Here is a 23,430-nt window from a genome sequence, read left to right as displayed (position 1 = left end):
CATGGTAGAGGCTAAGCTTCACATTACTTCTAGCTCATAAAATTTGGGGCCTTTATATCCAAAAACACAGAAAACACCACTAAGAAATTCTAAGTAATTCAGATCTTTTAATGTATTTTCTTGAAGAGTAGCAGGATTAAAATTCATCTGAGCTTTGCAGACTTAAAATAAGACATGAATTCTGACTACCCTGAATAACAGACTTCCTGTGACAAGAATCATAAAGCTGTATGATGTGTTTAGTGTTTATTCAATTAAGTGGGAACTAGTGCCTTTTTAAATCATCCCTCAAAACATACACTTTGACTCCACTAATTTTGTGGTAGGAGATAGTTCTTGTGTTGCTGTGTGAAGATTCAAAATAAAACTTAACTTCCCTGTGATTCTCCATATGATGCCTGAAATAAAATAATCACCAAGGGCAAATAGTAAGACTGCAGATTCTGTTTCTATTTAGTATCCCGGGGTGTATGTAATTTGTAACGCACTAGCCAAGTACAAAGCTGTTTTTCAGTTCTAGATTTACATGAACTAGCCAAGTACAAGCTTTACTTGAGAGGCTTGGCTTAAGAACAGACTATCGGGGGCCAGGCAGTGGCACACCAGGTTAAGCACACAGTATGAAGTGATAGGTCCCACGCAAGGATCCCGGTCCGAGCATCTGAGGAGGGATGCCTCACTCTGGGGACAAGATACCAGGAGACACAGACTGACAACGGGCAGAAGATGCATCGGAGCTGTCTTAAGGTACTAGTGTGCTCACAACTAATCTTTGAAATGTGTGTCTTCACCATTTTACTTTGCCATTCAGGCTGCACTCCTAGCAAATGTAGCAAAACACAGATAAGTCTGTGACAGTGAGGGCAGAAGGTCATGGTGTGGATGGGATTATCCAACTCCTGACAGCTCTGCTCATTTCAGGAGTGCATCCCTGATTAGTCTAATTTTGCTATAGTGATGATTCTACAGTGTATTTAAGAGATGTTTGAGTGGAAAGAGTAAACATACCTGGTATGAAGCTCCTTTCTGCTCTACTTAAAAGATGAAATATAGGGGCCAGGAGATGGTTCATGCTGTAGAACATGTACCTTACCATGTGTGAGCCCTGGCACCACACAGGAACATCAAAGACAACACCAAAGGGAGTTCTGCAGATGTTGGAGCAGTGCTTTGGTGTCTCTCTCTTATTTTCTCTCTGACTCTCGCCCTCTTCTCTCTAAAAAACAAGTATGAAAATGATCACCTGAGGAGTTTCTCAGCATGTATTATGCACACACAAGGGCCTGGGTTCATTCCCCAACACACCTACAAAAATAAATAGTACATGTGATTTGACTCAATGATATTATGCATCGAATTAATTGGCTTGGGCTCTGAATGCATGAATAGTCCGGGCCCAGGAGAAGCACACTCATCCCAGACATATCCTGCTGACTGTGGGCCTGGCGTTGGAATGTACACGAAGGTGAAGTCCTGCAGGTGCACAGACTCCAGAGCAGGATAAAGCTTCCAAGGTCCAGTCACTTATTTTAGATAAGTGCAAGTGTAAGTAATTTGCTTGATCAGGTAGGTAGATAGTTGCAGTCTAACACTGAGTTCTCAACTCCTACTCAGTCTGTTTGCTGTTTCTCCACTGATTAAAGACTGTGAAAGCACCCCAAAAATATAGTCATGTGGTGGATTTCAGCCACCTGACAGTCAACTCTATCAGCAAATAACTGCTTAAAGTGTAAATGCCACTACACTAGTGGGCTAAGACTTAGTGAGAGACCGTCTTTCAGTGAAGACCAGCTGAAGCTCATCTACCCAAGGAGCATTTGAGTGGTGGGGAATGAATGATTGTGAGTTAATTGTATTCGAGGAGGTGGAGGCAGTAGCGGATTGATGCTGTGTCAAGTTTGTTGGCATGTCAAGCAGAGACCTACAGAACGGGTGTTGATGGCCTGCAGACAGACTTGCAGCTGGTCTGACACTGGCCTGTGGGGCACCATCTGTATGTGAAAGGTCCTAGTTGGCTTCTGTTTACCCAAAATGGAAGAGAGGAAAGTCACTACTCGCCACCCCAACACACACTGAATGTATGCGATAGTCAATCTGGTTTCGTTTTGTTTTGTTTTGTTTTTGGCCTCCAGCGTTATTGCTAGGACTCCACTGCTCCTGTAAGCCTTTTTTTTTCTTTCATTTTAATTGGATAGGACAGAGAGAAATTGAGAGGGGAGGGGAAGAGACAAGTGCTGGGGTTTAGCAGTGCCTGTAACATCCCTAAGTCTGTGACATAGTGCCACCAAGAGGAGGCCTTCTCAGATGACAGACTCCCCTCTCCCAGTGACCACAGGCTTGGAGACATTGTCTCTCAGGGGCCAGGCAGTGGCACACCTGGTTAAGCGCACACTTTATAGTTACAAGAATGAGGGTACTAGCCCCTCATCTCTACCTGCAGGGGGAGATCTTCACAAGTGGTGAAGCAGGGCTGCAGGTGCCTGTCTCTCTCCCTCTTTAGCTCCCTCTCCCCTCTCAATTTCTCTGTCTCTATCCAATAACAAATAAAAAAAATTTTAATTTATTTTTAAAAGTTTCTCTTTTCAGGTTTATAGAGATGCCCACTACCATTACATGGTAACTCCTGTGACTAATACAGCTTAATCATGGACCTAGAAATGAGGCGGGGGGCTAAAAAAAAGAGAAAACGGTCCATCAAAAGAGAAAGTTGTAAAAAGGTTGCAGGCAAGCTGGGGGTGGATGGGTGGAGTAAGTAGACAGTCTGAGTGTTTGTGCATGATTTCATAGTAATCTTTGAAGAGTATTTCACAGTTCTCCAAAGAAGAAAGAATATTAATAGAAGTTATTTTCAGTTATTTTCCCTTGTGTTTGTGTCAGTAAGCAGCTGGTGTTTTTTTATGAAAGCAAAGAAACCAAAACTGAACATTACACTGACTTTTCCTGTCTCAAACCAGAGAGTGTGAAGAGAGGGGTCAAGGAATCTCAAATCCCTGAGTTCTAGTCCCTTCAAGGAAGAGAAGGGGTTCTTTGGGAAAATCACAGTGGTCTTAACTGATAGAATCTATTGGAACTCTCACAAGAAGTTTATTTCTGTGGTCATGTTCAATAGAGGAGACTGGATTGGTGTTTATTTTAGTCTTCCCTACCGTATTGTGTATAATGAAAAAAAGTCAACATTTTCCCTTGCCACCAATTACAGGGCCTCTCTATGACTGTTAAAATTCACTTAAAATTCCATTTTAGGATTTTTTTCCCAAAGAGATTGATCTGTTAACTCCTGTTCTCCTTCATAACAAGAAGTGTCAGGGAGAGCCAGTATCACCACCTTAGTGGATGGGAGTTAAGCTGAATCACTGCTGTCAAATTAGAGAAGAAAAAGACTGGCTTGAAGCAGTGCATATAATTTTAACATGATTCCCTCTCAGGTCAGTCTAATTTGATTTGCTATGCGAACAATGATTAGTTCAATCTTCAAGAAGTCTACTTGGAATAAAGCCAGAACGAGCCCCAGTGAGCTGGAGTGGAGAGAACTTCACCTCCAGAACCTTGTCAACACACCTTGGTGTTGTTTTCACCAGGCAATGCTTGAAACTCCTCCAGTCTGGAGCTCCGTACAGTGCAAATCCAGTGCAGAGTTCTAAGACTTTTTAAAAATTTCATTTGTGTAGTTGAAACCACACTGATTAAAGACCCCATCCAGAGACCAACTTGCTCCAGAGCCATCAGCAGAGTATCCTGTGTGGAAACAGCTCAGCTGCCTCAGAAGCAGCAAATGTGTGTCCGCTTCGTTTAGGATTTTGGAGGTAGGGACCATTGCAAACAGATTTATCTCTAAGCCGACCGCCTCCATTTCAACACCCGAGCTGTCCTCATCCACATCATCAGAGGCGACTGCCCCCTTCCCTACCTGGACCACACCACGAATGGGAGACCCACTGGCCTGAAGGTGGAAATGTTCATGACAAGATGTTCTACAAAGTTAAGATGGGGAAGAGGGTCTCTCATCCCTGGCTGCCTTTCTCCTTGGGAGTAGGGGCTGTACACTGAACAACACAATGAAAGCAAATATTGTTGTAGCAGGTGCCCACCTACTCTACTTCCTCTGCATCTACTTCCCTTCCGTCCCATGTGAAAAGAAAGCATTCACAAAAATCCTGGGAGGATAAATTCTTCTGCCCATGAAAAGCCATCACTTTCCACTTGTGATCAAACCTTTGCTTGTTCCACCCCAAGACAGGCTCCTCCAGGAGTGGGAGAAAGGAAGAAAGAAAGAAAGAGAGAGAGAGAGAGAGAGAGAGAGAGAGAAAGAGAGTGAAAAAGAAAGAAAGAGGAAGGAATAGAGGAAGGAAGAGGGGGTAAGGAGGGAGAGAAAGAGAGAGATAGAGGAAGGAAGGAAGGAAGGAAGGAAAGAAGGAAGGAAAAAAGATAAAGAAAGGGAGGGAGGGAAAGAAAGAAAGAAAGAAGAGAGAAAGAAAGGAGAATGACTAGATACTGGGTTGCAATGTGGTGATACACATCTTTGTGTCTGAGTCGATCCTCTGCCTAACATCCAGTTAACAGTTACAATTTGGTTCTGAGCACATTAGGTCTCGCCAGGGGTGGATGTGCCTTCAGTAATATTGTCACATAGTCTAAATGGACAGGTTCAAAATAAATCTCTGAAGTAAAAGTGCTGAGTGCTAGAGCCAAACGCTGTGCAGCTTGGGTGGGAGCCAGTTCCTCACTCTCTCCTAGACCACACACATGACATCACCACACCCAAAGAAGCAGGCAAAGCCACTGCCCCCCAGGAAACAGGCAGTCACCTCAGGTGACCCAGTCATGTCTCTCCCCCAACCCCAGCAGCCCCTGATCCCCAGCATCTCTCTGCCTCCTCCCTGTCACCAATCTGGAGCGATTCCATGACTTACACCTTTCTTGTACCCGTCCCATGGTTCTCTGGCAACAGTGAGCCATCCCGTGGCCAAGTTTGCTGACCACCTGCCCAAAGCTGGCAAGTTGAGGGATCCAATGTCAATGGTCAGCAGCCTTCATGGCTCGTTGGGCAAACGTTTATTGAGCAGCTACTGCTCCCCAAACATGGCTGCAGGTGTGAAGGAGAAGGCAAGGGAAACCACAGTAGCCATCTGCTCCTCAGTCTCGTGAGGGAAGAGAGGAACAGTGAGCAAATGTTCCCCAAGACCAAGGAGGTGAATTTCAGCCTGAGATCACCCAGGACAGGAGGGGCAGACGGCTAGGGGAGGCTGCAAGGCTCATGCATGACGTGGAGCCCAGTGCAGGCTGAATGTGGTCTTGTCCTTAAAAATGCTCCCGTCAGGTCACTCCAAAACATAAAAACAAGGGCTTTTACTAAAATGTAGGTACTTCTCTCTGATTTGTCTATTTTTTTTTTTTTTGCCTCCAGGGTTCTTGCTGGGGCTCGGTGCTTGCACCATGAATCTACTGCTCCTGGAGTCTATTTTTTCCCTTTTGTTGCCCTTGTTATTTATCATTGTTGTTTTTATTATTATTGTTGTTATTGCTATCATTGTTGGATATGACAGAGAAAGATGGAGAGAGGAGGGGAAGACAGAGATGAGGAGAAATAGACACCTGCAGACCTGCTTCACGAGGTGTGAAGCGACACCCCCCCTACAGGTGGGGAATTGGGGCTCGAACTAGGATCCTTATGCTGGTCCTTGTGCTTTGTACCATGTGCACTTAACCCACTGCACTACCGCCCGGCCCCCATCTGTTTGCTTTTAACCTAAGTTCACAGTGTGCTTGCAGCCAGGAGGGTGGCACAGGACTTGGCTTTAGGGCTTGCCAGCCTAAAGTCCCGAGATTGAACCCCAGCACTGCATCTGTCAGAATGACACTCTGGTTTTCTCTTGTTGATATTAACACTTGTGTGTATGGAGTTGGGGCATTGTGCATACACACTTCCACTTATTGTTGACTTTTTCATTCACGGGTGGTGGCACACCTGGTTGAGCATGTGTTACGATGCACAAGGACCTGAGTTCAACCCCCAGCTCCCCACCTGCAGGGGAAAGCTTCACAAGTGGTGAAGCAGGTCTGTATCTCTCCCTCTCTAGCTCCTCCTCCCCTCTCAATTTCTGTCTCTATCCAATAAGTTATAATAAATAAATAAATGTATAAGTAAAATATATATTTTAAAAGAGGGGGGCATAGTGTAGCACTGGAGTCTCCCCTGGTGCTACAGGACTCCCATATGGTACCAGGGCTCAAACCTGAGCCACACTGTGCATGGCAAGGTGCACACCCTACCTGCTGAGCTATCTCTCTATTCTGGGGAGGGGGATATCTTTTTAAGGAGACTTTTTAAGTGTCTATCTTAAATTTAAAGAAAATGAAACCCCGCTGTATGAAAAAAAATCCAATTATTTTAGAAAACTACAGAGACATCTCCTTTGTTGAAATGATGCTCTGTCCATCAAAACAACATGAGGGTAACTAAACATTTAGTTATTGACCAAAATGCATAATGCCTTTTAAGACTTTTCATAAATATAAGACAAATCCAAGTCATTACTATAAAAAAAGTTTGAAAAAAAAAAAGCATATGCAGGGGCCGGGTGGTGGCACACCTGGTTAAGGGTGTATGTTATCATGTGCAAGGACTCAGGTTCAAGCCCTGGGTCCCCACGTGCAGTGGGGGAAACTTCACAGGCAGTGAAGCAGTGCTGCAGGTCTGTCTTTCTCTCCCTCTCTCTCTGTCTCCACCCCCTCTCAATTTTTCTCTGTCCTATTAAATAAAAAGAGAAAGAAATGGACACCAGGAGCTGTGGACTCATTGTATACACTCCAAGCCCTAGTGATAACACCCAATGGGAAAAAATAATAAATTAAGCAGAAACTGTGAAGGATAAGTGAGGAGAATGAGACGATACCACATTCCAAAACCAAAAGCAACTTCCCTTTTTATTAACGGTCAAGAAATGAATGCTGAATGACAGTTCATAAGCAGAACAGAAATGGAGACACCTGGTCTGTAAGCCTGTGTGAGTATACACTTATCTGCATCTAACTATCTGAACCAGGTGGGAATAGAGTTGGATCTCAAAGTAGATCCAGCATTGACATTCCTGCTTCAGAGTGTTTTACATTTTAAAAAGAAGGGTCATAGATGACAAAATTCTGTGGTCACGGATTTCCTGTTGAGGCATAAATAGAGTTATTTTTTTATTTTTTAAGAAATAAACTAAGTAATAAAATAGGTTTACCTCTGAATTGCAGTACAGTCATTTTCTTCAATCAATAAAAATAGTCCTTGGTTATAAAGCAGCCTTATTTTGCAAATGTACTTCAGGAAAATAGCTCTAGCAACATCTGAAATACCACACTTAAAAGAAAAATAAAGGCAGCAAAGCAACAGAATTTCGATTTTCAAATAGTATATTGCAAAATAGTTCAGCATATTATTTCTCAGCACAAAGCAAGTCCCATCATGAAGGAAGCACTGAACTTGATGAAGCAAACCGTCCCAGTACAGGTGTGGTAGTTTAAGGTCTAAGTATTAACAATGAAAGATGGATCTGGACACTTATAGGACAGAAACATCAAAGCATATCCACAACACAAACACCCTGCCTCATCCCACCGCTCTGCTGTGAAGCACATCCTGTTAACGTGCTCAGAAAAGGGAAATAAGACAGACCATAGAGCCCTGTCGCTTTATCACACTCTGGACTCTGCAGTGATTGTGAAGGAAACAGCATCCAGGGGAACGGACACAACCAGCTTGGCAAACAGAACCCAACATTCGAGAAGCCGCAACACTGAAGATGGGTAACTACGACGTTCTTCCTGATGCATCTTCATTTGCTCTCTTCTCTTAACGTGTTTTTTTTTTTTTCCTTACTATTTCTCTTATCCCAGAGGAAATGATGACAAGTTCTCCACAAAGATGAAAGTGCATCATGGCTTAAAAGTGCTTCATGGGTAAGTGTTGTACACATATGTCCAATACACAAGTTAAGTAATTATGTGCAAAAAAGAAAAAAAATTCGAGTGACACTTGAGTGCAGAAATCTAGCCCTGGGCACCTGGGGTTCATCCAAATGAAACAGTCACCAGGGTGGAAGACAGGCGCGGGTTGTTGACATGCTGGGTACAGAGAAAAGAGAGACAGACAAGCCCCCTGTCAGGAGGCCCAAGTCCCTCCTCTCCTGTCAACCATCTAGGGAGCAGCACTTTGGGTGTCTGAAGGGCTGTGTGAGGCTTATTTCTGGATCTGTGAGGGCTAAGAACTCGAGCCACAGGGCTCCATGCAGCTCTGAGTTTTTCGCCTCTCCAAATGAGGCATTCCCAAAAACACAAAGATTTGGGCCCAAAAATGAAAAAAAACCAAGCCCAGACCAGTCAATCTCAGTGTGATTATTTTCTTGCTGTGCTTCTTAGTACAGGAAGAAAATCATCAAGCTCCCAAAAACCCTTCAGAGGAAGAGGTTACATGCCCTCCATTAAGCAGAAGCTTCTGGAAGCTTCCGGAAGCAGGACACACGAAAACCCCAACCAGGTGTGCAAAAGCGATGGGAGAGGCAAGATCAGCAGGTCTATGGGTGGCACGATTATTTGCTAAGTTTTCCAACGTCCTTGGGTCTAAAGCTTGAAAGGTTGGTAGAAAAATGCATATCTCAATGGCAAGAGAACCAGATTCCCAGCATGCATACTTCTGGCCTATCAAAGGCCTCTCTCTCTGAACTGCCGCCATGGCTCTTCTGAGGACAGCTGTGTGTCCCCCAAGGTGTGATGGCCAAATACGGCCTAGTGTTTGTCCCGGGGCTCCTGACCTGATCTGTGTGGCACAGACTCTGAGCCTCAGACCCTCCAGAAGGTCCACTCAGCAGCTCTCGTCCACCAGCTTGGACCCCTTGATGCCCCGGTAGGTCACCCTGCTGGCCCGCACCAGGACCCCATGGTTGGGCTTGCAGGTGAAGTAGCGCTTGTCACCCACAGCCCCGTCGTTCTTGCCCTTGGGGCTGCGCAGCTCCAGGCCCAGCCAGATGCCAGCGGCAAAGTCGGTGGGGCCCACGTAGCGCACAGTGCCCATCTCGTTGGAGCTGGTGAGGAGGACCTGGCAGCCCTCCTGCAGCTTCACCGGCGCCTCCAGGCCGCCCGCCGGGCCACTGCTCCAGCTACGGCGCAGAGCGGTCTTGGGTCTGTTGGGGTGGGTGGGGAGGGGGAAGAAGGAAGGACAAGATTCAAGGGTCAAGGCCACAAGCAGCCATGTTGGTGTCCATGGCCTGGGTTGCCACCTGCTCACACCATGAATAATAAATGCCACGATCACAGCTCAGTTCAACAGCAACAAAAATTGTGAATAGCAGTATTTGGATATGTTGTGACCACGCTTTTTCTTTTAGCTGTCTTCTTAGCATCATCCTAGTCTGGCTCCATGATCTCATTTGCAGTTATAGCAACACGTGTGTGTGTGTGTGTGTGTGTGTGTGTGTGTGTGTGTGTGTGTGTGTGTGTTTCATAAAGCAGCAATGTGAAAACCGCACGTAGATCTATTTAGTTGTGATAAAATTGTCAAATCAAGCAAAAAAGGAGGGAGCCAGATGGTGGTTCACCCAGTTGAGTGCACCCATTACCATGTGCAAAGACCCAGGTTTGCACCTACCCCTCAGCCTCCCCAGCTTCACACATGGTGAAACAGCTCTGCAGGTGTCTCTCTCTCCCTCTCTGTCTCTGCCTCCCCTCTTACTCTCTCTCTGCCCTATCTGCCAACAGTAATGCATCTGGTTGAACTTATATGTTCCAATGAGCAAGGACCCTGGTTCAAGCCCCCAGTCCCCACCTGCAGGGGGGAAGCTTTACAAGGGGTGAAGCAGGGCTACAGTTGTTTCTCGGTCTCTCTCCCTATCTACACCTCCTCTCAATGTCTGGCTGTCTCTATACAATAAATAAATAAAGATAATAAAAACACCTTTGAGAGAAAGGAAGGAAGGAAAGAAGCAAAGGAGGGAACAAAAGAAAAAGAATGGCCGCAGAGAGAGGTAGATTCACAGTCCTGGCACCAAGCCCCAGCAATGACCCTGGTGGCAACTACCAAACAAAAAAATAAACAAATAAAAGGCAGAGGGAGGGGCGGGCTAAGCACTTAGTGCTACTGGTGCCTCACACTGGTGCTCTCACACAGGCCTTTTTTTTTTTAATCTGAGAGAGAGAGAGAGGAGAGACACTTCTGTACCTTTCCACCACCCGTGGAAATGTCACGTGGTGCTAGGGCTCGAACCCAGGGCTTCATACAGAGTGAGTTATGCTCTATAGAGTGAGCTGTTTTCCAGCCAAGGACTTAGTATTTCAGTTGTGATAAATTAAAATTAAAATGGTCTTTGATTTACTTTTTCTTTGTTGTCACTGGGCTTCAGAGCTCCTGGCTGACTTTTTCATGTAGAGAGATGGAGGGAAACAAAAAAAAAACCACAGCATGGAAGCTTCCTCCAGTACAGGGGAGCCGCACTCACACACAAAGCCAGAGAGTGATCCAAGTGAGCCAGTGTGCCAGCCTGATTCAGTTTTTAAATCTTTTCTTAGATGTGTTTTTATTCCCTTCATTAACTAGAGTGGAGAGAGAAGAGACACACAGAGACAGAGACAGAAAGGCTAGAGCATCATTTCAATGCCTGAGATGCTAGGAGCTTCAGGCCTGCAGGTCCTGTGCTCTACCAGCTGAGCTTGGCTGTTTCTTCCCCCCGGGAGCCATTTTGGAAGACTGTCGGAAAGTGAGTGTGTCTCTGTGTGAGCTGAAGTCAGGCTCGGGCTTTGCCACCCGCCCTGCCACTGGCGTCACAGGAGCTCAGAGACCTGACACAGGATTCCTCTTCTTTCTCCACAGTGTCACCTTCTGCTCAGCTTACTGGCTCCAGAACCCATCACCATCCTGAGCGGATCACAAGCCTTCACTACCCCCAGGCCTCCCCCAGTGTCACCAGGAAGAAGCTCACACAGAAACTTGAAGTAGAAACTTTGCCAGACCTCCGTCCACAAACCAGTCATGAGGGCATCTTCCCCTCCTTCCCCAGGACCACCCCACCACCACCCCAGGAGACAGTGCAGAACCTGCTGCCCAAACAAACAGCAGCTGACTGTGAACAGGCTCTGGGTCCCGCTGGCTCTTGTGTCACTGTTGTCACTCTATCGCACAGCCTCACTCAATGCTTCTCTCTCATATCCACTCTTGGAGATAAGAAAGTACCCCAATTCTGGGAGCAGGAAAGCTTACAGCAGCCACATTTTCTAATAGAGATTTTCAATTAGGAAATACAACTGGGGTGGGGGGTGCTGAGCAGCAGTGGACCCAGGAAATCACACACATCACCACGTGCAACAACCTGGGTTCAAGTCCCTGGTCTCCACCTGCAGAGGGGGATCCATGAATCGTGCTACAGCTGTCTCTCTCTTTCCTTCTCTCCTACACCCCCTCACTGTCACACTCAATCTCTGTCTCCATCAAAAAGAAAGGAAGGAAGGAAGGAAGGAAGGAAGGAAGGAAGGAAGGAAGGAAGGGAGGGAGGGGGAGTCGGGTGGTAGCTCAGCGAGTTAAGCGCACATGGCACAAAGCACAAGGATCGGCGTAAGGATCCCAGTTCGAGCCCCCAGCTTCCCACCTGCAGGGGAGTCGCTTCACAGGCGGTGAAGCAGGTCTGCAGGTGTCTCTCTTTCTCTCCCGCTCTCTGTCTTCCCCTCCTCTCTCCATTTCTCTCTGTCCTATCCAACAACAACAATAATACCTACAACAATAAAAACAACAAGGGCAACAAAAGGGAATGAATAAACAAATAAATAAAGGAAGGAAGGAAGGAAGGAAGGAAAGAAAGAAAGAAAGAAAGAAAGAAAGAAAGAAAGAAAGGAGAAAGGGAGAGAGATAGAAATAAAAGGAAAGAAAAGAAAAGAGAAGAAGAGAAGAGAAAAGAAAAGGAAATGGGAAGAGTAAATATTCAGTGTTTCATCTGCACAGATACAATGAGAGAATCAGCAGGAACACAGGACACCTGTGAGGAAAGGTCCATCTCAGAGCAGGGAAAGATGTGGAGGCTTCCGTTTGGAATGATGGCATAGAAATTTTGGTGGTATGGACAGGGATTTGAGTCACTATCATCCTGAAATCTTACACTGCCAACTGATGTCAAATAAATAAATATTGGGGGATGGGAGTGGATCTTTACTGAGCATACAAAAGAAAACAAGAATTTTGCTCCTTGGATAAAGGCAGAGCTGTGTCAGTTCTCCCCAAATCACTCCTCCAAAGGATTTTTGGGGGCTGGGGGACACTCATTTTCTTTAAATTCCCCCTTTCTTGGCAAGAGATGTGTATAAAATGCTAAATACAGAAAAGGTAAGCCTGGTGCACTCCTGGTTGAGTGAATACATTATAATGTGCAAGGACTGATGTTCAAGCTGCTGGTCCCCACCTGCAGGGGGAATCTTCACAAGCAGTGAAGCAGGGCTGTGGGTCTCTCTTTCTTTCTCTGTCTCCCCCTCCCCTCGACGAGCTATCCATGTTGGAGCCTAGCCCCACCAGCCTGGGTGTGCTGTACCTTATACAGGTGTGAAGCTCTATGCACACCCCAGACCGTACACTACTGTAAATCTATCAAACTCACTATCTGAATCTCACAGAACTGCTTCCATTCCCCTTTCTGCCTTTTCCCCTCTCTGAACAAAATGCATTTATCATGACCATCTCTATAGACAGTCTAGAAAGACAAGCCCTGTCCCCTCGCAGGGGTGGCTGGGTGGAATGCTGGTCTCTTCTCTGGCTTCTCTCTCTCTCTCTCTCACTTGGCAGAGGCCCCCAGATCCTTGTGGCTCTTCCCCAGAAAATGCCATCACCTCTGACTCTGGTTTCATGCTTCTTCTAGAAATATCACTTACTTCCATGTTCATGTTCAAGAAAGTGGCCCTGTGGGGGGCCTGGCAGTGGCATGCCCAATTAAGCACACATAGTACAAAGAGGAAAGACCTTCCTCACAAGGATCCAGGTTCAAGCCCCCAGCTCCCCACCTGTGGGGAGGGGAAGACACTTCACAAGCGATGAAGCAGGTCTGCAGGTGTCTATCTTTCTCTCTCCTTCCCTCTCTATGTCCCCCTCCTCTCTCAATTTCTCTCTGTCCTATCCAATAAGATGGAATAAATGGCCACCAGGAGCAGTGGATTCGTAGTGCAGTCACTGAGCCTTGGCAGTAACCCTGGAGGCAAGAAGAAAGAGGAGGAGGAAAGAAAGAAAGAAAGAAAGAAAGAAAGAAAGAAAGAAAGAAAGAAAGAAAGAAAAGGGAAGGGAAGGGAAGGGAAGGGAAGGGAAGGGAAGGAAAGGAAAGGAAAGGAAAGGAAAGGAAAGGAAAGGAAAGGAAAGGAAAGGAAAGGAAAAACTGGCTGCCAGAAGTGGTGGATTCATGGTGCTGGCATTGAGCCCCAGTGATAACCCTGGGGTGATAAGCAGATAAATAAATGAATGTTCCTAGCTCCGTATTTTAAGCACCAGACTTGCACGCCTGAGGACCTACGGGTCCCAGGTTCAACCCAGCACTGCCATGAGCCAGTGTGGCCTTTATATCACATAAAAACAAATAAATAGGGAGTCAGGCAGTAGTGCAGTGGGTTAAGCACACGTGGCACAAAGTGCAAGGACCGGCCTAAGGATTCCGGTCTGAGCCCCCGGCTCCCCACCTGCAGGGAGTGCTTCACAGGTGGCGAAGCAGGTCTTTAGGTGTCTATCTTTCTCTCCCCCTCTCTGTCTTCCCCTCCTCTCTCCATTTCTCTCTGTCATATACAACAACAACATCAATCAAAACTACAACAATGAAACAATAAGGGCAACAAAAGGGAATAAATAATAAATTTTAAAAAAACAAATAAAATTTTTTAAGTGCAGAGCTGGGGAGACAGCATAGTGGTTCGCAAAAGCCTTTCCTGCCTGAGGCACTGAGGTACCAAATGCAATCCCCAGCACCACCACAAACCAGAGCTGATCAGTGCTCTGGTCAGTCTCCCTTTCTTTTTCTACCTTTCTCTCTGTATGCCTCTCATTAAAATAAATAAAAACAAAATATTTTTAAAATAGTAAGTGAGAGAGAGAGAATGTACACATCCCTGCTCAGCACTTTCTCCTCCAGGCACTATTCACAAAGTAATTAAAAGAATTGTTCACATTAAGTGAAATCAGTCAGAAACAGAAGGAGGAATAGGGGATGAACTCACTCTCAGGCAGAAGTTGAAAAACAAGATCAGAAAAGAAAACACAAGTAGAACCTGAACTGGAATTGGCATATTGCACCAAAGTAAAAGACTCTGGGGTGGGTGGGTGGGTGGGTGCGGAGAATACAGGTCCAAAAAGGATGACAGAGGACATAGTAGGAGTTGTATTGTTATATGAAAAACTGGGGAATGTTATGCATGTACAAACTATTGTATTTACTGTCAAATGTAAACCATTAATTCCCCAATATAGAAATTTAAAAATATATATATTTTAGCAACAACAGGGGAAAAACCAAAACAAATCACCTAATCCAATCAGCTTCAGCGATCTGCTTGCACCTCTACAAATGGAAATTTTCAGGAGAGATGGGGGGGGGGGGATAAATATAAATGATTAAAAGAAAAGGCCATGAAAGAAAGAGAGAAAAAAGAAAGGAAGGTAAGAAAGAAGGAAGAGGTTTTTTTTTTTCCTTTGAGCTGACCGTTCTGCAAGAGTTAGAGTACGGACGAGTGACCCTGAAACAGCAGTACTCTGAAATTATGCCAAAAGGCCTGTTCTGTTCCCAGAACTGCCAAAAAATATCAAATCAAGTCCCTAACTTAGTAAACAGAGCTGTAAATGAACTCACCTCATTCAATAAATAACACAAAATGTAAACTCCGACTTTTATTCACAGAACTTAGCCTCTGGAAATAGATGCCAGTCACTCCTTTGTGTGGCAGTGGCGCTGTTTTAATAGAGCTCGCCAGGGAGGGAGGGAGAACTCACAGTGCACTCATCACGCCTCTCCCCTAGTGCTAAAATTCTACCCAGCAATGTAAAAGATACACGATTCTACTTTTCTTTCTTCAGATCCCCCATCACGTTCCTCTTGAATGCTGTTTTGTGTCTTGTTTTGGATTTTGTTTTGTTTTGATTTCTAGATCTTCTCAATACTCACTTGGCAAAAGCATTTCTTCTGTTGAAAGAAGCAGAAGTGGTGCTGAAACTCCTCCTGAAACCTAAGAGGGAAATTTCGCTCAGGTTAGAGAGGCTCCACAGCTCCCCGGGCACCAGGAGGCCGGCTTCTCGCTGCTTCTCTGAATGTACTGCGAGCCGGGCGGCCTCTGTGCTTGCTGGTCACCCTCTACTCTTACTTTGCCCTGCCTGCCAGGCACTGCACCCCCAAGTGTGGGAGGGAGGCTTGGGGGCACCCGGCACCCAACACCCACCAGGTTTGCCAGAGCCATTTTCATAGGCTGCGCACCTCCTCTACCACCAGCAAACCCACCCTCCCCCTGAGCCCCGAGTCCTGGAGGCTCACTCCCCCTGTCAAAGCGGGGGAACTAGAGTTCAGCCCTGTGCGAGCAGCCTACGTTCAGTCCAAATTTCTGCGTCACATCTGGTGAGTCTCACGATATTGCAAATCCGCTTATTACTAAAAGGGCCCCCGCATGGTGAGCGCTCAAACAGCACCCGTGTGAGAAGGTGGACTTGGCAGGCAACTGAGTCAGAACAACTTAGCGCTCTGAGTGCTCCAGGGACTGGCCCGTTCCCAAGCCTCTATGCCTCTCCCTGGCTGTTCAGGCCTCCCTGTCCCCTGAGGCTCAGCAAGAGTGAAATTAAGCTCCGTGATGATTTCTAAGCATTCAAATGAAAAAAAATGAAGTCTCCCACCTGAAGTCAAGAGCTGGAAATGATTCAGCTTAGTGAGAAAGCCCTGTGGAAAGCTGAGAGAGGCAGGATGCTCGGCCTCCTGTGACCAGCACTTAGGCTGTGAAGAGAGAGAAGATTCCCGAAGAAAGCTAAACGTCCCTGGAGTAAGCACGTGAATGGAACAGGCTACGGAAAAAGTTTTAGCGGAAAAGTATCAAGCCAGCCAGAACATTTGTAGCCCTAACTTTCTTCAGTTCTATGAAGGCTGTGAGAAGGGAGGATGCTGCAGAAGAAAAGGCTGCCATTAGCAGAGGCTGGCTCGTGATGTGCAGAGGCAGAGGCCGTCTCCACACCGTCAAGGTGCAGGTGAGACACCGGTGCTGATGGAAACGCTGCAGCAAGTTCTCCAGGTCACGGTCAAGGTCATGATGAAGGTGGCTACAGCAGAGAACAGATGTTCCCTGTAGAGGGCACGGTCTTAGGAGGAGGAAGACGACAGCCAGGACTTTCACAGGCAGAGAGGAGAAGTCAAGTACAGGCTGGCTCTCTTGTCAGGGCCCAGCGCAGCTGGTGACTTGAAGCCAGTGCTCATTTACCACTCTGAGAATTCAAGGGCCTTTGGGAATTGTGCTAAAGCAGGTAGGGGAGACAGCATAATGGTTCTGCAAAGAGACTCCCATGCCTGAGGCTCCGAGGTCCCAGGTTCAATCCCCCAATCACACCATAAGGCAGAGCTAAGCAGTGCTCTGGCAAAAACAAAAACAACAACAACAACAACAAAACAAGAAAAAGTACTAAATCTATACTGTCTGTGCCCTACAAAACAAAACCTGGATGGCAGTACATCAGTTTACAACAAGATTTGATGAATACTTGAAGTCTACTTTTGAGGCCCATTGCTCAGAAAAATACCTAAGACTTTTTTTCAAAATACTCCTGGTCACTAACAATGTGTTCAGAGACTCTGCAGATGAGTGTCTTCACTGTAGAGTTGACAAACACCTGTTGGTCTGCTTCTAAATTCTGCTTCTAAGACCCCTTCTGTTGCATTGCTTGACGCTGTGGTCTATTTACATAATCATTGTTTTCATTGGTTTAATCCCCAATGGTTCACAGGCTTTTTCCTTCTCCCCACCCCCTACCCTGCGTACTTCCTCTTCCTGACACTTCCACCTCAGGAGATATATAGGACAGAACTGTGATTAGAGATTAGATTGTTGAACCGCATCCCTGCTCGTCAATAAAGATTGAACTGCGTTCTCAGCTCAGCCATGAGTCCCTGGTCGTCTGTCTCGCCCGCGAAGCTAGCCCGAAAAACACCCACCCTGAGTGCATGAATCAAGGGGTCATTTCAACTTTTCAAGTTTTTTTTTTCTCTCCAGAGCACTACTCTACTCTGGTGTATGGTGGTGTGGGGGATTGAACCTGGGAATTTGGAGCCTCGGGCATGAGAATCTCTTTGCATAACCACTATGCTATCTCCCCTGCTCGTTTTATTATTTAGGATGTGCACTCCATTTCAAAGATACTGCTCTGCAACTTATTTGTTTTTATCTGTTTACTTGTTTAATTGGACTGAGACAAGAGATAAATTGATAGAGGAGGAGACAGAGAAAGTGAGAGATAGAGAGGCACCTGCAGCACTGCCTCTCCACCCATGAAGCTTCCCCATCACAGGTGGGGACCAGGTGCTTGCACAGGGTCCTTGGGCCCTATAACATGTGTGCTCAACCAGGTGTACCTGTGCAGCTGTCCTTTAAAAAATTCATTTATCTTATTTTAATAAGAGAGACACAGCGAAAGATAGAGAGAGAGAGATGAGAGCTCTGCTCAGCTCTAGCTGATGGTGGCACTGGGGGTTGAACATAGGACCATGGAGCCTCAGGCATGAAAGTCTTCTGCAGAGCCACTGTCCTGTCTCCCCAGCCCCTCTGCTACTCTTCTTTGGTAGCAAGTTGTACTATTTCTCTGAGGGGAAGATACTGTTACACTATTTATATTGCTCTCTTTTAGTACAACAGAAAGAGGGTGTATGTATAACAAGGTGGGAAAGAAAAAAAGAAATAAGAGTCCACAGAAAGTGATTCTTCCAATGGATCTTGGCAAAACCCATTGGAAACCATATGCAAAGAATCTACCCTTCTAGAAACTGCTGAGAGTGTCTGCAGCTCGTGGGAGGGGATCAGAATAGCAACTTTAATGGGGGTTTGGAAGTTGATTCCAGTCCTCATCGGTGAGTGTGAGGGGTGTGAGGTGTCAGTGGAGAAAGTAGTGCAGCAGACGTGGTGGAAATAACGCATGGTCTAGAGTGAGCAGGGGAGGCTGAAGAGGTGACTGGGTGGCTGTCCACGCAGTTAAACTGGACCAGGTAAGGAGGCGCCTCTACGGATGAGCAAGGCAAGTCTGAGAGGGGACATACTCCTGGCCAAGATGCTGTCTGTGAGCACTGCTGACATGACAGCAAGGGTTTAGGCTGTGGCACAGACTGGGCTGATAAAGCAGCAGCAGCCAGGACTGAGAGTATTGATTCCAGTTTGAAAGACATTCTATTGTTGGTAAAATGTTGTCCAAGAGCCTCACGTGCTACAGAGAAATCTTCTGTGAAATGAAGAGCCAGTCAATGCAGAAAACTGCACTGTTGTCTCATTTGAAGAAACTGCCAGGTCAGAAGGTTGATAGCATGATGGTTACGCAAAGAGACTGCCTAAGGCTTCGAAATCCCAGGTTCAATCCCCAGCACCAACATAAGCCAGAGCCGAGCAGTGCTCTGATAGATAAAATTAATTAATTAATTTTTTTAAAAAAATCACCATAGTCACCCCAACCTCATCAGTCAACAACATGTGGCAGGACCCAGCACCAGCAAAAGGGGTTACAGCTGCTAAAGGCCCAGGTGATGGTTAATAATTTTTTCTTCAGCAGTGAAGTCTTTTTAATTAAGGTTTGCATATTGTTATCTCAGCCATAATGCTACTACTGCACACTTCACAAAACACAGCATGGCATGAACAGAACTTTCACTTGTGGTGAGAAGCAAAAAAAAATGTATGAATCTCTTCATTGTGATGGTTGGTTGAAGGTGGCCTAGTGCCAAGCCTGCACTGTCACCAGTGTCCATCTGTGTTAAATGCTCCTTTGGGACTAGAAAGTACGTCTACACAGCACGTACTAGAAGTGTGGGTTTCCTGACAAATGTGTACCTGATCTTTCTCAGCAAACTGTGCACATGTGGGAACACTGAGATCATGGCCCTACTTTTGGAGGCTTGTTAGATTATTTGAAAATCAAATGGAACTGAATCGTACGTTGAGAATGCCATTTTTTTTACCACCGCATACTATTATCTTGATAAATCATGGGAAAAGGTCAAGAATAGTTCTAGAAACATTATCTCTGAAGATAGCCCTTTCATACAACATGGAGTAATATGACTCAGACTTTGGCACTTCCAAAGGACAGTTACCCAAACAAAGCCTTAAGGGGCCGGGCAGTGTTGCATCTGATTGAGTGCTCACATTACAGCATGAAAGGACCCAGGTTCAAGCCCTCAATCCCCCGAGGGGGCGGGGGGAATCTTCATAAACAGTGGAGCAGTAATGCAGGCATCTCTCTCCCTTTTTGTCTCCCCCTTCCCTCTCTACTTCTCTCTTTCTTCATATATATATGTATGTATAGTAAAAATAAAGCCAAAATAAGTCTTCACAGAAGGTAAAAAAAAAAAAAATTAAGATATATTTTTTAAAAGAAGAGAATTCCCAGTAGTAGCAGTTATGGCAGATGAGATGTCCTGAATGTTTCTTGATTAATGTAACAATAATTCAAAACAACTGTAATTAAAAAAATAATTAAAAAAATAAATAGGGGAGTTGGGTCGGCGGTAGTGCAGTGGGTTAAGCACACATGGTGCAAAGTGCAAGGACCAGCGTGAGGATCCTGGTTCGAGCCCCCCAGCTCCCCACTTGCAGCGGAGTCACTTCACAGGCGGTGAAGCAGGTCTGCAGGTGTCTGTCTTTCTCTTCCCCCCTCTGTCTTCCCCTCCTCTCTCCATTTCTCTCTGTCCTATCCAACAATGACAACATCAATAACAACAATAATAATAACTACAGCAACAATAAAAACAATAAGGGCAACAAAAAGGAAATAAATATTTTTAAAAAATAAAGAAATTATATTATATTATTGAATTGACACAAAATCCATAGCTTCAAAATGACCAAAAACCAAGCAAAGAAACCATGTGAGTGGGGCCAGGTGGTGGAGCACCTGGTTAAGCGCTCACATTACAGTTTTCAAGGACCCAGGTTCAAGCCTGGGTCCCCACTCCCAGGGGGGATGTTTCACAAGTGGTGAAGCAGGGTTACAGGTGTCTCTCTGTCTCTCTCCTTCTCTATCTTCCCCTCCCCTCTCAATTTGTCTCTATACAATAGTAAATAAATAAAAAAGGAAAACAAACTGTGAGTTAACCAAGCACTGAAGCCATCAACAAACAACTTTCAGTGTTACCCCATAGGGTGACCATTGGACTCTCAAGAATTCTAGGCCTCAGTCCACCTGGCAGCTTGGGAAGTGGAAAAGCAGTGAAGCCAGAGGCCTGCAAGATGAGACCCAAACAAAAGGCTGCTGGTCGACTTGAGAATCCCAACCTGCCTGCCCTCTGTGCAGTAACCAGAGAGGGCAAGTCAAACACCATTCAGACCTAGCGGGTCCAGTCAGTCTGATGCTATTTTCTTTTCTCAAAATTCAGGATCAGGAGCTAAGTTTGTATGATCTGAATCATGTACAAAACTGCAGAGAATATAATCACAGTTGCCGCAGTTTGGCAGTGTCTGCTGGCAACTGGCAGAAGTGAGTATAATCTCTGGAAGCTGCTGCCCAAGCCTCAAAGACCCCCCCTCCCCGCACCCCCCCACACACACACAGGGTTCTGAGTCAGAGAAGCATCTCCTGCTGCAGCATCACAGAACTCCAGAGAAAAGAAGGTTCTACAGTCATGCTCAGCAGACACAGATGGCAACCACAGATTCACAGTCTTCGTCTACTGAATTATTTAGCATGCAATCAAAGATGACAATACTTAGAATACTTAAAGGTGTAAAAGAAAAACTTGGAAGTAGGATGAATGAATAAGTGAAAGTCATAACCAGACTCAAATAAAGAAAGAAGTAATGGGGTGGGGGAGTGTTGTTTTCGACGGGTTAGGTTGTTTTCGCCGGGCTGGCTTCACGGGCGGGTAACAGACGACCAGGGACTCATGGTTGAGCTGTAGGCAGTATCTCTTTATTCATGCAGGACGCAGCACAATCTAAGCCAAGCTAAGCTAAACTCAAGGTACAGTACTGTAAAACTCACAATGCTGTCTTTATATATACTTGCCAAGTAAGGTGGAAACAGGATGTGACATAGAGAGGGTGGAGAGAAAAGTGACTGGTGAAAATCAGAGTGTGACAAAGAGGGGGCAGATTAGGCGAGAATCCTATCACTGAACCACCAATGCCCTGGAGGGAGGGTGGAACTTGTTAACAGTGGTTATGTAAATAGAATGAAGTGGTTATGTAAATAGAATAGTGTTAAGCAGGGGGGATTTAAACCAAATGAAACAGAAGGGGTCTCATGCATATCAACAGGGGAGATAGCATACTGGTTATGCAAAAAGATTGCCATGCTTGAGGCACCAAAGGTGCCAGGTTCCCAGCACCACCATAAGGCAGAGCTGAGGAGGGCTCTGGTAAAAAAAAAAAGGGGGGGGGGGAATAGAAAGGAAAAGAAAAAGAAGAAAGAGGAGAGAGAGAGGAGAGGAGCAGAAAGGGGAGGGGAGGGAAGCAGTGCTGCAGGTGTCTCTCTTTTTCTCTTCCTCACTATTTCCCCTTCCCTCAATTTCTCTCTGTCCTATGAAAAGTGTTGGGCTGTGGAAGAGTCAAGATGTATTTTTTCTTTTAATTTTTTTTATTATTATCTTTATTTATTGGATAGAGACAGCCAGAAATAGAGAGGGAAGGGGGTGGTAGAGAGGGAGAGAGACAGAGAGATGCCTGCAGCACTGCTTCACCACTTGCAAAGCTTTCCCCCTGCAGGTGGGGACTGGGGGCTCAAACCCGGGTCCTTGTGCAGCGCTGTAATATGTGCATTCAACCAGGTGCACCACCACCTGGCCCCAGATGTATTTTTTCTTCCGAGATCAGGTGAGATTGGGCATGTTCAGGCAACTGTATTTTTTCTATACAAATATGTATCATGAGTTTTCCGACAACCCAATAAAAGAAAGAGGAGAAGAAAAGAAAAGAAAAAAAGGTCACCAGGAGTGGCTGATTCATCCTTCAGGCACTGAGCACCAGTGATAACTCTGATGGCAATAAAAAAAAATAATAAATAAAAATTAAAAAAGAAATTGCATTTTTTTAGAGATTTGTGTATTTATTTACTGGAGAGAAAGAATCTCAAATCACCCTGGCACACATGGAGACTGAACCTGGAACCTCCAGCTTATAGGTCCATTGCTCTACCTTCTGGGCCACAAGAAATGAAAGTTTTATAACTGAAAACTTGGTGGCAGGGATCTTTTTTTTATACTACCACTGAAAAGGAAGCAGAACTGAAAGATACCAGAGGAAGCCAGACATTGTTTCTCTTATCTAAAAGAGGAGAGACAGAGACAGAGACAGACAGAAGGGCAGTGGGAAGTTATATGAGACGTAGGTGTGACTTAGAAAGGAAGTAAAGGCAAGACCTTAGAAAAATTTGGCAAAAAACTATACAGATAGTGGTGGATTTAAAGTCAACCATACTTGTGACCTTGGGAGAACTTCTGCAGTTTCCAGTGGGGGGGGGGGGGGGAATACAAGACCTCTGGTGGTAGGAACCATGTGGAATTAGACCCCTGTTATCTTGTAATTTTATAAATCAGTGTTAAATCACTAACAGGAAAAAGAAAGTAAGGAAGAAAGAAAGAAAGAAAGAAAGAAAGAAAGAAAGAAAGAAAGAAAGAAAGAAAACTCAGTGGTTGAATTAAGAAGCAGAATACTCACAGCTGAAGAATCAGGAAGCAGAGAGATATCGCTGAGGATATTCCAAACACTGTCCAATAAGAAAAGAAACTCACTCAAGGCCTGGGAAACAGACAACCCACAGAGGCTCGAGGCCTGGGAAATGGGCAATCCACAGAGGCTCTGGATGAACAACTCATGGGGCTGGGGGGCGGGGGGCAGGTGGTACCTCATTTCGGGTGCTCAGTTGGGTTCTCCAAAATCCATTTGTTCAAGTTCCTAACCACTCCCCCTCCACCCTACCTCCATGCCTCAGATTGGGAAGAGAGGGCTTTCAAGCTACAATTAAGCTAAGATGAAGTTACTTTGGAGGTGGCACAGTGGATAAGGTGTTGGACTCTCAAGCATGAGGTCCTGAGTTCAATCCCTGGTGTCATGTGCACCAGAGTGACACGCTAGTTCTCTCTCCCCCCACCACCCTCATAAATAAATAAGTGAATAAAGAAAACAACTTTTTAAAATTCAGATAAAGTCTTATGATAGTCCTCAGCGAGATCCATCTGGTGCCCTTGGGAGATGAGCTTAGAACAAACACACAAGGAAAGG

General features: G+C 45.5%; 1 protein-coding gene across 6 annotated transcripts in view; it reads right to left on the bottom strand.

The window, feature by feature from the left end:
* Nucleotides 1-6,897: 6,897 nt before the first annotated feature.
* The window catches only part of CLIP4 (CAP-Gly domain containing linker protein family member 4), a 112,171-nt gene continuing 95,638 nt past the window's right edge, over nucleotides 6,898-23,430 (bottom strand). For all 6 annotated transcript variants that reach the window (XM_060186813.1, XM_060186811.1, XM_060186814.1 and 3 more), the window contains 2 exons: nucleotides 15,150-15,210; nucleotides 6,898-9,164 (listed from right to left, as the gene is read on the bottom strand). In XM_060186813.1, the coding sequence (XP_060042796.1) occupies nucleotides 8,846-9,164; nucleotides 15,150-15,210 (380 nt within the window). In that variant the 3' untranslated portion in view covers nucleotides 6,898-8,845. The remainder of the gene's footprint in view (nucleotides 9,165-15,149; nucleotides 15,211-23,430) is intronic.

This window comes from Erinaceus europaeus, chromosome 3 (assembly GCF_950295315.1).
Source record: "Erinaceus europaeus chromosome 3, mEriEur2.1, whole genome shotgun sequence".
Classification (NCBI taxonomy): Eukaryota; Metazoa; Chordata; class Mammalia; order Eulipotyphla; family Erinaceidae; genus Erinaceus; species Erinaceus europaeus.
This window is presented reverse-complemented; position numbering and strand designations above follow the sequence as displayed.